Source organism: Eschrichtius robustus, chromosome 1, assembly GCF_028021215.1.
Source record: "Eschrichtius robustus isolate mEscRob2 chromosome 1, mEscRob2.pri, whole genome shotgun sequence".
NCBI classification, from domain to species: domain Eukaryota; kingdom Metazoa; phylum Chordata; class Mammalia; order Artiodactyla; family Eschrichtiidae; genus Eschrichtius; species Eschrichtius robustus.
Genome location: NC_090824.1, coordinates 44,685,427 through 44,698,530, shown reverse-complemented (window position 1 = coordinate 44,698,530; position 13,104 = coordinate 44,685,427). Strand labels below are relative to the sequence as shown.

The 13,104-nt window shown below is 43.2% G+C and overlaps 1 protein-coding gene across 1 annotated transcript in view; it reads left to right on the top strand.

The window, feature by feature from the left end:
- Positions 1-13,104, top strand: part of PELI2 (pellino E3 ubiquitin protein ligase family member 2) — a 204,296-nt gene that overhangs the window by 44,462 nt on the left and 146,730 nt on the right. Inside the window, exon 2 of the mRNA XM_068526526.1 lies at positions 7,662-7,791. Coding sequence (XP_068382627.1) covers positions 7,662-7,791 — 130 coding nt within the window. The remainder of the gene's footprint in view (positions 1-7,661; positions 7,792-13,104) is intronic.

The following is a 13,104-nucleotide window of genomic DNA, read 5'->3' as shown; positions in this document are numbered from 1 at the left end:
TCAGACCACCCCCCGCCCAACAAAAAGATGGTACTAATTCAAGAATAAGATAAAATGATGTCTTTACCTGATTCTTGAATTGTACAAATCTTGTACTATATCAAATTCATTTCTTGCTATACTTTGGCTTTTTCCCTTTGTGTACTATTTTCTCTTTTAGGAATCAAAAATTACTGCAGGGTAATACTTGAAAAATATTTTTCATCCGTAGGGTAAAAAAGATTCTTTGACATAAATGACTAATATTATATTAATATGTATTTAATCAGAGATATTTTGGACTGTTGGCGCCAACGGCAGAATAAAAGACGTTAGTCGTCAATGTTTTGAGAGTAACATAAATAGCCTTTTCTATTCCTGACGTTTTGCGTACCTTCCAGTGTTCAGTAAAAATGCTCTACTGTTGGCTTCCCAGCAGTGCTCAAAAATCAGAGATTCAATACAGTAAAAAAATTTTATCTTGTGTTTTTTAGTGACAGTACCAATTTGAGGTGAAAAAGGGAGGAGAATGACCTCAAAGAACCAGACGGCTAAGTATTAGATAAGAAATATTTTTCTTTTCATAAACAGTTCCTCTGTGTCTTAGGTGGGCTGGATTTGCTTTTCATGCTCTTTTCTTTCGTATGGGCTTGTTGGAGGAAGAAGCAAGTAGGGAAGTGTGGCCTTCAGAGTCACAGGAGTTGAATGAATGCAGGAGAGAACAGAGTCCCTGCCGTGGTCATTGGAGATGCGGTGCTGATGAGGCTGGGGTCAGGGCCTTTCCGGATAGCTTTGCCCTCATCTCCCACCACCACGCTGCTCCAGAATCCAAGTGGTAGAATGTTAGGCCTTCTTCCTACTTTATGGGGAGGGAGAGTGAGGTTCTGAGATGTTCAGAGACTTGTGCGAATATGGGATGGGACGCAGAGCCAGGATGGGGTCTCCCTCTGGCCTTCATGCTGTACCTTTTGCTGTAGCGGGGCTAGATGAGAGTATGTGGGTGTATAAATCCTGGAAGAACGGCTGAAAATCTGCGTGTGGGAGCAGTACTGCGTTCCTGATAGAACGTTTTAATATTTTGCCTTGGGAAATATTTTGGTCTGGGAAAGCTAAAAAACCTCAAGATAAGGAAAAGGCAACCTGTAGCTGTAACTGCCACACCTCAACTGCCATAAAGATTTGAGGGGTCTTTGGAAGTGTAGCAGCAGATCAAAGCCAGTTGTTAAAATAGCAGCCACAGCCTTCACCCTTCTTAGGCAGGATCCTGGTATTTGAGTTGGATGAAATGCCTTCTCTGTCCATATCAAATTGAAATGTTTGAAAGAGGTTTAGGAATCTCTTTTTAAAATTGAAATTGTTATTCTCTGTTGCTATCTTTGTACCTGAGGAAACAGTCCCATCTTAGGTAAGTTCACAGCACCAGCTAGGAAAAGAGTTGGAGCTAGAATTCCTCTCTTGGTCCCTTATACCACTATTATTATTTCCGTATTAATGTGGTGACTGTTTCATCGATCCCCTCCTTGGTTTTAAGGTACCACGTAGAGGTGAAGGGAGGGTACACAAAGAAATAGGAAACTCCTCAAAGAGCATCCAGTCCAAATGGTGTGAGATAAATGGAAGATTGGTGGTGTCACACAGGGTTGGTGAAGAAGACTATTAATAAGGTTCCATGACTTGAATCACACATGTAGGGCATGCCAAGACTTATCACTGTGTCCTGAAGTAATCCAAAAGTTACTGTTCTGATTTTTTTTTCCATTGTGTTTTCTAACTCACTTTCATTAGCACTTATCAGTATTGTTTTATAACTATCTGTCACCTGATCTGTCTTCTCCACCTGAGTCTGTTAAGAGACAGGATGTCTCATATCCTTAGCCCCTCAGCCCGCAGCCGTGGGCCTGGCTCACCCCATGTACTTCGCCTGATGCTATCCTGAATGAATATATACATCTACATATTTTATATATAAATATATTTTCATATTCAGTAGCTCTGAAGTAGCTACTTGGAGCAGAGACCATTTCCAACCAGAAATGGGGCATTGAGAATTTTCATTTGGAGGCCAAGCCCAGGAAGATTTTCTGAACGAATTGATGTTTAAAAAGCTGCAGCAGGTTATCCCCAGAGGGAGTAGACTCTAATGGTGCTGCCATAGTTAGTTCTCTGGCTGGAAATGAAAGTCTACTATTTATTTTATGAAACCATACAATATGCAGCATTTGTTAGGCACAGGAAAATAGATATTGTTCTGTCCCTGGGCTTTATGTATGGAGTTCAGTCGGACAGTGCAAGTCCAGATGCATCTGATAGCTTAAATAATGAGGAGTTCGGGCTGTAATGATGTAAAGCCAGTGTCAGGCACTTACTGGTTTACGTGCATCTTCTTATGCACGGTTGCAGCAGTGCGTTAGTGCGTTCACTATCGTGGTGAATTGATGTGCACTCCTCGAGACCGGGGGGCCACGGTACAGGGGTTTATCAGACTCCAATGCCCTTCACATCTCTTGTCTCTAGTGTCCCCAGCCTGTTCATCTGCAGTGTACAGTCTGTCTTAGCTACAGTAGTTGCTTGTGATTTATATGTGCAGGTGACAGAGACCTTGCTTTCGAGGGAGGGCAGAGCCTTCAGTCTGTAATGGGAAGCTGGGCTGTCTCTGGAATGTGGCCGTTTGATGCTGACAACGCCTCCACTTCTGTAGCCCACACAGGTGCTGCTCCTCCGAAGTGTGGCTGGGAGCCCCTGGCACGCCCTCTCTTGCTGTTATTTCCTATAGAAAATTCTTTTTGACAAATGCATTTTTTAGGTGGCAGGCATCTTCTCAAGAATGTATCTTTGTGGTGTTTGCCAGGAAACGCCTTGAATTTAAAACTTGTCAGTGTTGGCTACTGGAAAGAGTGTGAACTATGGAGTCAGACAAAACCAGATGTAGATTTGAGTCCTATCTGCCCCTTCCCAGCTGTGCAACTTATGCGTGTTCCAGTCATTCAAGCCTCTTATCTGCCCACGAGGAGCCTCCCTCACAAGGTTTCTTGGCACATAGTAAATGCACAGCAAATGCTATTAAAAAGAATTAATGTGTGAACTCTGAATTTTAAACCAAGAAAAACCATTTCTTACCTTGTGAGGTTTCTTACAAGGGTTTTTCATTGTCTTCTGAAGCTTCCAAATACCTTTACCAGCTATTTGCCCTGCATATATGAAGAGCTACATTTTCATCACACATTTACTAAATAAGTGGATTTTTTTAGTCTCCAGAATTTTTTTTTAAATTTGAAGCTTGAAAGGCAACTTGTGGGTTTGAATCAGAATACCCTTGTTTAGCAGCTGAGACGGGTATGCCCGCAGCACTTGGAAATCTTATTTCTACAAACTTGCTGGCTGAAAAGCTTGCCGGGCCAGACAGCATTCTGACCCTCTTTCGTAGAATAATACTTTTTTGCCTTTATGAGCAAATGTACCTTTAGATTTGGAGGCAAACAATAGTGGGCTGAAGAGTCGACAGGTAGGGAAGTGGGACGGACGGTGGGTGTGGAGCCCTCTTTTGAGGTTCTTGGCTGTGAGAAGATGGGAAGGAGAGAGTAGGCTCACAGTGAGGCTTGGCGCTGGAGGGCTTTGCTTGTTTTTGCATTGCTGGTTTGCTCTGAAGATGGGTGACGTCACCAATGATGTGTTCTTTTCCAAATCATACTTGCGCATTTCTGACTGGCCTCTTAACTGATTAAACACTGTTAAAATTCTCTCTTCTCCTATCTTTGGTAATACAACTTTCTACTGGTCCTGGTCCTTCTGCCTATGACTAAGAAGGGTTTATTTCTTTATTTTTTTGAAGATATAAAAGGTATTTATTTTGTTTAAAATTTACATATGTTGAAAGTCACTTTTTTGACAAATAGTTCTGTGAATTACGGTTTATTTCCTTAAATGATCATCTTTCCCAGGGTCTGTCCTTGCCTTCTTTACTTTATTCTGTACATTTTCTTGAGTAATCTCATTTGCTCTCATGATTTTAACTTCCACACCTGTATGGTGCAGGCACCCAAGTTTATAACTTGTCTTGCCTCATACATGTCTTCCCCTGGATGTCCCTGTAATTCCTATTTCTAATAATGCCATCGCCTTGGCCTTGGCCAGGAGCCTGTGTGATAGTCCCTTTCTCTGTCCCTCACTTGGTGCGGCCACATCATAGGTCACCAAATACTATTGATTTTTTGCCTTTAAAACCAGGGTCCTCAACTGTAGCTGCAAGTAAGCATCACCTGTGGAACTTTTAAAAGTTCTGTCCCAGAGCTACTGAATCAGCATCTCTTGAGACTTAGGCACGCATATTTTTATGAAGCTTCCCTGGTAATTCTCATGCTCGTCTAGCATTGAAAACAACTCTCAGCAGAATTTGTTCTCCCACGGTTCTGGAGGCCTCACGTCTTGGAATCAAGGTGTCTGCAAGGCCGTGCTGCTTCTGAAGGCCTTGGGGGAGGGTACTCCTTTGCCTCTTCCCGCTTGTGGTGGCTCCAGGCGTTCCTTGGCCTGTGATCGTCTAACTCCAGTCTCTGCCTCCATCTTCACCCGGTCGTCTCCTCTCTTTCCCCGTGTGTGTCTCCTAAAGACATTGGTCACTGGATTTAGGGCCCCCAGCAATCCAGGATGATCTCATCTCCAGATCCCTAACTACGTCTGCAGAGACTCTTTTTCCAAGTAAGGTCACCGTCACAGGTTCTGGGACATGGACCTGTCTTTCTGAGGGCCACCCACTATGTTCCTCCTCAGGTTAGGATACTTCTCCCATCCAATCATCCTGACTGTAATGCGGATGTGCATCTTGCATGGTGCTGCCCTCGTGATTACTTTATACGCAACCATGTTAATCCTTTTCTTATATCTTACCAACTCCCATTCTTCTTAGGGTAAAAGGCCATGCCCCTTGTCATGGAGTACCAGGGGGTTGTAATCTGGACCCTGCCCACCTTTTACCCTCCTAGCCCTCTGCGTCTCTCCTCTTGAACTCTACGCTCCCACAGTACTGAATCACTCCTTGCCTTTGTACATACGATTGCCCTGCATTCCCCATTTAGTCATCTTGTTCAGATTTCAAGAAAGTTCACACTGTCTCCTCTGTGAGGGCTTCCGGTATGGCTCTTCCCACGTGCTTTGAATGACTAGTGCATCTTGTTGCACAAGTGTTTTATCGCGCTTGTTTTTATGTCTTTCTCTGCTTTTAAGTGGAGAGCTCTGAACACGGGGTGGTTGATATTCATCGTTGCAGCTCTAGTACTTGGCATTATAAATATCGAACGGATGACCATGTAGCTTAACCTGATTCGAAACTGTTCTCATCGTGACACTGTTTTCTCCACTCTTAATTATGTCCAGCACGATTTTTCACTGGGTGTCATGTAGATGTATTAAGTAAGCAGGCATATTAAGTGGACTGGCATATTTGCTTAACCTGCAATATCTGTGCATCTCTGCTCAGGCAGTTGAAATGAAAATGTTTTTGCATATGTTAAGGTTGACATTTCTGGTTTTTGTGTTTTCACCTTTATATTAGATATGGCTTGGGGTTGCAAGTAGCAGAAACCAGCCTGAGTTAGCTGAAACTAAAAAGAATTTCACCGACAAGGGTCAGAGTACATCTGGGCCAATAGAAGCCCTTAAGGACCCTCTTTCCATCTCTTTGTTGCTTGTCTCTGTTCAGCTGCTTCACTCCTCACTTCTCTGCTGCTTCATCACGGAACAGACTGTGGCATCCCCACAGCTCCCATGCTTCCAGTTTGCAGCTCTGGCCACCCACGCAGACTGGCGGGCGGGTTGTCTCTCGTCCGGCTTTGCGTTTTCCGGGATGAGAATGTCATTGGCCAGCTTGGGCCGGATGTCTGCCTCCAGCTATTCAGCTCCAGGGTGGTGGGGGGCATGCTGGCCTGGCCTTTTCATTCAGACATGATGCCGGGGCTCCGAGCCTTAGGGAGTTCAGGGCTGGATTTCTGAGAAGGGATGGCATGGTGAGCAGATCTCTTCAAAAGCATCTGCCGTGCTCTTACTAGGTTCGATATCCTTGACCAGCAGTATATAGTTGAGAGAAAGATGCAGCGGAGAGCTGGGCAAGTGTGAGGGGCACAAGGAACCTTGCCAGATCTTGTACCAATTGCCTCTAGGCCACAGTGGTGAAAATGTCCCTCTGAATTGTTTAGAGCCCTGCCTTTAATTGATTCACATATGTTTCTCTTAATACAGGATGCTCATCTTGGTTTAAGTGATGCGGAAATATATTAAGACAAAGTGAGTTTATCATGGTTGTTTACTCATGGATATGTTCTTTGTAGTAGTGATCACAGATATGTTTAAGAAAACAATGCACATTATTCTGATCTTGTCTCAGAAAAAGGAGAGGAATAAGACTCGAAACAAATTATTTTTGTGTTCTAGAGACGTTTTCTTGTTGCTGACGTTGCTTTGTGATGGAAATGGAGACATTAAAAACACAGCAGGAATAATTTCTGGTGATAATTTAAATCCATTGTCATACTGTAGCTACTGAATTGTAATAAAACAAACACCACAAACCCCTTGTTCCGACTTTGGCTGTTCTCAGTGGGCCTTGTGTCCCCTTTGCCATACTGGCCACCGTGATCTCTGGGATTGACGGACAAGTGGCAAAGGCAAGACTTCCAGGAGAGGGTGGAGCCACCACACCACATGCACTGTCCCTGACTTTGGTGCTGGGCGGGAGCCTTGGAGCTGTCATGTTTATCCACACAAATTTGAAACAATTCCCTTCCTTCTTTCGGTTCTCTTCTTGAAAAGAACTTCTGCCAAGAGGGAGTTGGAGAAATAGACATGGCAGTGTGGCAACATGAGAAGCGGTCAGAACGTACAGGGACCCTTAATCCAGAGTTAGAAAATACAGGTGAAAACGGAAACCCTCCTGCAATCCTGCATTTCTTTTAAACACTGGTACCGGCTTAAGGTATTAATTCAGGAAATCTGCTTAAGGACAGTAATGTTTTCCAGGTGACTTTTAGAGATATTTGTTAGTTTGTGGACTAAAGGTCATCTTTTTTACCTTTGGGCTTTTTAATGGTCAACCTTCTTGTAGAGTCATACTTCATGTTTAATTTTGCAGGCTAGTTTTTGCTAACCTGACAGTATAGGGTTCAAATGGCAATGGGAATGAAGGTAGAGAATTCCGAACTTTTAAGAACGCAAGTAACTAAATTTGGTCTTACAAATAAAGATCCTAAAGACATTAACATGATTTGCGAGTGAGAGATGAGGTTTAATTAGAATGCTAGTTTCTAACTAGTTCATTTAAAAATATTTCTTGAGTGTTTCTCCGGGGCCCATTAGGACGGCGCTTGCTGAGTTGAGCCAGCACTAGTAAGGCCTCTGCAGAATTCTCATTTGCTTATTTATACTCGGTCTCTTCTGAAAAGATTTGAAGAGTCTGACTTTATAGAATAGGAAACCTGTAATTACTTGGTACATCACTCTTAAATTAAGTTTCTGGAAGTGATTTGAATTTCATTATAGCCGAAGTCTGTGAACAGTCTGTTTTGTGTCCCTTTTGTGGGGCGGTTAGTGGGCAAGTCTTTGTGAGCATTCCTGTCTTTTCCCTTAGCCCATCGAACTTTTATTCTTAAGGCCTTTAAAATCTACGGATAAATGAACCCTCTCATCTCTCTTTATAGGTACAATGGTGCTTTACCTAATGGAGACAGAGGCCGGAGGAAAAGCAGATTTGCTCTCTACAAGCGGCCGAAGGCTAACGGAGTCAAACCCAGCACGGTCCATGTGATATCCACGCCGCAGGCATCCAAGGTAGGGGCTCCTTGGAACGGAGAGGGCCGGCGGTGACTCACGGTTACTCCTGATGAGCCGCTCTTCCCTTTCGGTCTCATTTCTCTGTGGGACAGTTTCTCAACCATTTGAGCTGGATAATCTTTGTTGTGAAGGGCTGTCCTGTGCATTGTATGTTTCGCAGCATCCCTGGCCTCTGCCCACTAGATGCCAGTAGCACCTCAACGCCCCCACCCCCAACTGCCACCACCATCGACACAACCAAAAGTAGCTCCAGAGCTTGCCACATGTTCCCTCCCCTCCCCCACCCTCCCCCACCCTCCCCTCCCCCACCCTCCCCCACCCTCCCCTCCCCCACCCTCCCCCGCCCTCCCCTCCACCCTCCCCTCCCCTGCCCGCCCCTCCCCTCCCACCCCACCCCTCCCTTCTGTCCCCCAGTCCTCACCCCATAATGAACCACTGATTTAGGATATAGTGGAATCAGCATATTATCAATTTAGAATAGTTATGGTTGAAAGATAAATGATGTTCTTTATCCTGAAGAGAGTTTTTATGTTAAATTTTGATATAAACCTCACTAAGATTTGCTGTTTTCCTTCTGTTACTTAAGGAGTGGGTGTTTTCACATAATCTACATGTACATGGAATTGAATTTGTGTAATTATTAGAAAGATTGGAAGTAAACAGACCTAAGTGCTATAAGAAGTCTATGATACATATTTCCTCTTGTAAGTTTGAAGTATATAAAATGTTCGTTTTTCAATGATTATTTCATTTGTTTTTTGATATATAAGTGGAGGAGAACCCTGAATTTCCATTCTGGCTGATATAGTCTATTAGATTATCTTTTAATTAAATACATTACTTAATGTGTAATATAGTTTCCTTTTTATAAAATAATTGTATTTACCTGAGGTATTTCATATGGAGCACTGGCTCTACATGTTTATTTATCATAATAGGTTTGGACCATGTGGAATAAATAAGAGACACTTGCTTCCCATTTCTTACTGAAAACCCATGGTTCAAAGAGAAATGAACAGCTTCATGGAAGCATATGTGGTATTTCTACTCAGTCTTAGCAACAGATCACCTTTGTTAACGTTTTTATAAAAAGTTCCTGTTGTTCTTTCTGAAGCAGTGCCACAGAAAAAGTTTGTGAGAATGTGCCAATTCAGATTGTCTTGTATTAGGGAGGGAATGGTTAGATGAGAAAATATCAAACACCAGGGAAACAGGAAAGAATAATACATAGTGGCCAAGTTTTAGGCTAGAAAAAGGGAAATAAAGTGAGTTTTAGGAAGGAAAGGACACTTGATAGGGTAAACAAAAAATCAGCCTTACAAAGATTCTGAGAAAAGGAGGAAGTGAAATGGCAACAGAATCTTGGAAGGTCAAGGAAGTATGAGAAATGTTTTATAGTCCAAAAATATTTGGAGGGGAAGGATACCAAGACAAATGTTTTTAAGCACGTGATGATGCCAGAAATATTCTGATATTATAGACGCGGTCTTTATAATTTTGTCTATATGTTGATATTTATCTTTCCTTTCTCTGGCTCTGTACCTTTTTACATTTACTTTTTTTTTTAATCCAAATTTTATATTAATACAATGGCTTCAGATATTTTTTAAAAATTTATAGAACTCTTCCGTTACACAGTCTTCATGTTACAATAGAATATGAAATATATCTTCCAATAGCTACTATTAGAAGATCGTGGCTCTTCCATACTCATTAGCCACCTCCATCTGCTCCAGTTTTAGCTTTTTCTATTTTACCTTTATACCTAGATTTTATCTGACGTTATTTGGATTATAAGTCTTTTGGAAGCTGTTTGTCTAAATCTGTTGAAAAAAAAATCGCTGAGAGTAGTATAGTAGGGACAATTGGGTTTTGGTCTTTTTTCTTTTCTTTTAAATTAATTAATTATATTTTTGGCTGTGTTGGTTCTTCGTTTCTGTGCGAGGGCTTTCTCTGATTGCGGCGAGCGGGGGCCACTCTTCATCGCGGTGCGTGGGCCTCTCACTGTCGTGGCCTCTCTTGTTGCAGAGCACAGGCTCCAGACATGCAGGCTCAGTAGTTGTGGCTCACGGGCCCAGTTGCTCCGCGGCATGTGGGATCTTCCCAGACCAGGGCTCGAACCCGTGTCCCCTGCATTGGCAGGCAGATTCTCAACCACTGAGCCACCAGGGAAGCCCTTGGTCTTTTTTTAAAAATAAATTTGTTTATTTTTGGCTGCGTTGGGTCTTCATTGCTGCGCACGGGCTTTCTGTAGTTGTGGCGAGCGAGGGCTACTCTTCATTGCGATGTGTGGGCTTCTCATTGCGGTGGCTTCTCTTGTTGCAGAGCACAGGCTCTGGAGTGCAGGCTCAGTAGTTGTGGTGCACAGGCTTAGTTGCTCCGTGGCACGTGGGATCTTCCCGGACCAGGGCTCGAACCCGTGTCCCCTGCACTGGCAGGCGGATTCTTAACCACTGCGCACCAGGGAAGTCCCAGGTTTTGGTCTTATAGCCTGTAAAAAAAAAAAAAAAAAAAACAAAAAAAACACACATTCTCAGGGCCTCAGTTTCCTCATTTATAAAATGAGTTAGCTATGGCAGAAGCCATGTTAAATCAGGAAAGATACTTTGGTTATAAGCAACAGAAATGATTCTGGCTAAAACAAACAAAGCAAACATGGAGACATTATTAAAGGTTAGGGTAGGCACAGCTCTCAGAATCAGGGGAAAATTTGAGTAAACAGGTTTTGTGAGAGAAGAGAACCAGAGTATGCACAGGAGTTAACATAAATATTCTTTCCAGGGTGTTATAAAGTGGCTCCAACTACCTTCAATCACTTTGAAAGGTTTTTAATTTTCAGGAAAGAGAATCTGATAGGCCCATACAGGGTCAGTCAACCATGTCCAAGGGAGATGAATGGACCAGACATATTTATTGTGAGCTGATCACCTGCCCCATATCGCCTTTCTCTTATTTATCTTGGTACCTGTATGTTGGGGGCCTTGTGCATAGTATGTCATCCTACCTGAACCTAGCACCTTAGTCACAAATCCCTCCCTCCTCCTGTTCCGCCTCAAACTCCCATCCCCGGACCGTGTTGCCCTGCCGCTCCTGCTGCCACCTGCTCTGCTGGCCCCCTAGACAAAGTCTCTTAGGTATTTAACCTTTTCTTCAAATGCTCCTTCTACTACCTCACCTTAACTGAATCCTGGTTTTTCACTAATATGTTCTTTTTCCATCTTTTCCAGTTCATGGCATTAGAAATGATTTCATTTTGTTTCCATTTCAGTCTCTTCTTCTGTAACCCTACATTATTCATCTAAGCTGTCTTTTCCCCTGCCCCTCCTGCCCTCACTGACCTGTAGATCACCCTTCTGCGTGTTTCGGTGACTCCGTCCCCAGCTTAGTCTCTGTGACTCCCCAGGCTGTATTCAACGGAACATGAGCATCCATGGTGCATAGTGCTGTAACTCTTTCAGTTTCAAGGACTGTCACTTCTGTTCCACATTTCCCACAGATATAGTGGACCTTATAGCCCATTGCCACTTGTAAGTCACCATAACCTCTAGTTCACTCCACTCGTGTACACATATACTCTCCTTATCAGATTTCATCAGAGCATCCAGCCCTTTAGCCTGTCCTTACTTGCCACGGTTGTTAGCCCACTTGGCTCTTCCAGTTATGTGTTAACTTCGCCCCAGATTCCCTTTCTCACCCTTCTTTGTGCGTCCCTAGCTCTGGGCCCTTCCCAGGCCCTGCCGGATTGTTTTTCTCATCTTCCTTCTCTCTCACCCTATTTCCCATCAGAAGGCCAGGGTGTGTGGTAGTACTTGGCAAAGGCTGTTTGACCGGAACCAGCAGTGCTTTCCTGTGAAATTTGTGATTCTGCAGCATTGGTAATGAAAGGGTCATCTTTGACTGGAGTTGTGCAAGTGAGCTCTGGAAGGGTGGGGTGGTTACCACTGTTAGAATTGGAGTGCTTGGCCTTTGACTATGCTTTTTTTCCCTCTGCCCCAGTCATTCCTTCTGCGCCACAGTCTGGGGGTAGACCAGGGAGACCTCTTTGCTGATGGCAGTGGCAGCTGGGAAATGGGCCCTCTTAGTCTTCCATGCGTCCCCGTGTCCAAGCTAAGTCAGATGAGGGTGGCAAGTATGTGCCACTGTTGTGTAATTGCTATTTGTGTAATCACGATTTGTGTAATCTTCATTTGTGTACATATTTGCTCTTGAAATAGTAATACTCAAAGATATTTCTCCTGTTATATAAGGTGTTAAAAGAAAAACCTGAAGCCCTGTTTTACTTTTAGCAGGTCTATTACACAGATATAGGGCATTTAGCAATTTATTCATCCACGTATATTTATCTAGTCCTTTTCTGTGGCCAGCCATCATGCTAGGTATTGGATATACTACAGGGACCAAAACATGTCCGCGTGGAGCTAATCGTCTCGTGAGTAGGCAAACAATAAGTAATCACATGGATACACATTTATCTGAATATTTTGAAAAGCATGGTGCGGAAAAAGAATAAGGCGCTATGAGAAGAGGAGGCACAGAGTTTAGTCTGGGTGGATGGGGGAGGATCTCTGAGGAAGTGGCCTGTGAGCTGCGAGCTGAAGGGTAAAGAGGAGTTAGCCAGGCGAGCAGGGAGGTCTAGAGCTCTCGGGGTCCTGGTTGGAGAATTTGGATTTTTTTCCAAGGGGAAACATTGAAGAGTGTTTAGCAGAGGGAGTGGCAGAATATGACTGAGAATTTAAGTCCATTTATGCTTGTTCATTTACTTTTTAATGATGTGGGGCAACGATTTTGCTCTTATTTAACCTGTAAACAGTAGATGGTTGTGGTGGGGATGGTGATGGTGCCTGATGAGTAAATATTTTGCTGGTAACGTGGTTTAAATTTAGCAACATTACTGTGGAAAACTCTTCATCATGGTTTTCCCTTCTTAGATTGTGCTTTATGGAAATCTCCTTTTTTGGGTATTTTTACTTTAAAAAAGTAATTGAATATCGCTTTGTTCCAGTTGGCATTATTTCAGAATGGAAAATATCAGTGGTCTAGGAGTGACAGTTCAGAAAAAAACTGGGGCTATTTAATGTGGTTGTTACAACCATGACTGCTCTTAAGCTGTTCGCACTGCGATGGTTCTACTGGTTGACAAGATATTAAAACTCTTCCTTATCATCAGTGAATAATGTAATAGTAACTGTGAGAAGTGGTAAAAACTAATAGTACAAATTTCAGTGTGAACTCATTAGTTCACGCTAATTTTCTAGGCTTTAGTGGGGTCTATTTTTGCAGCACTCACTGTCTGTCTGTCCAGCCTGTCTC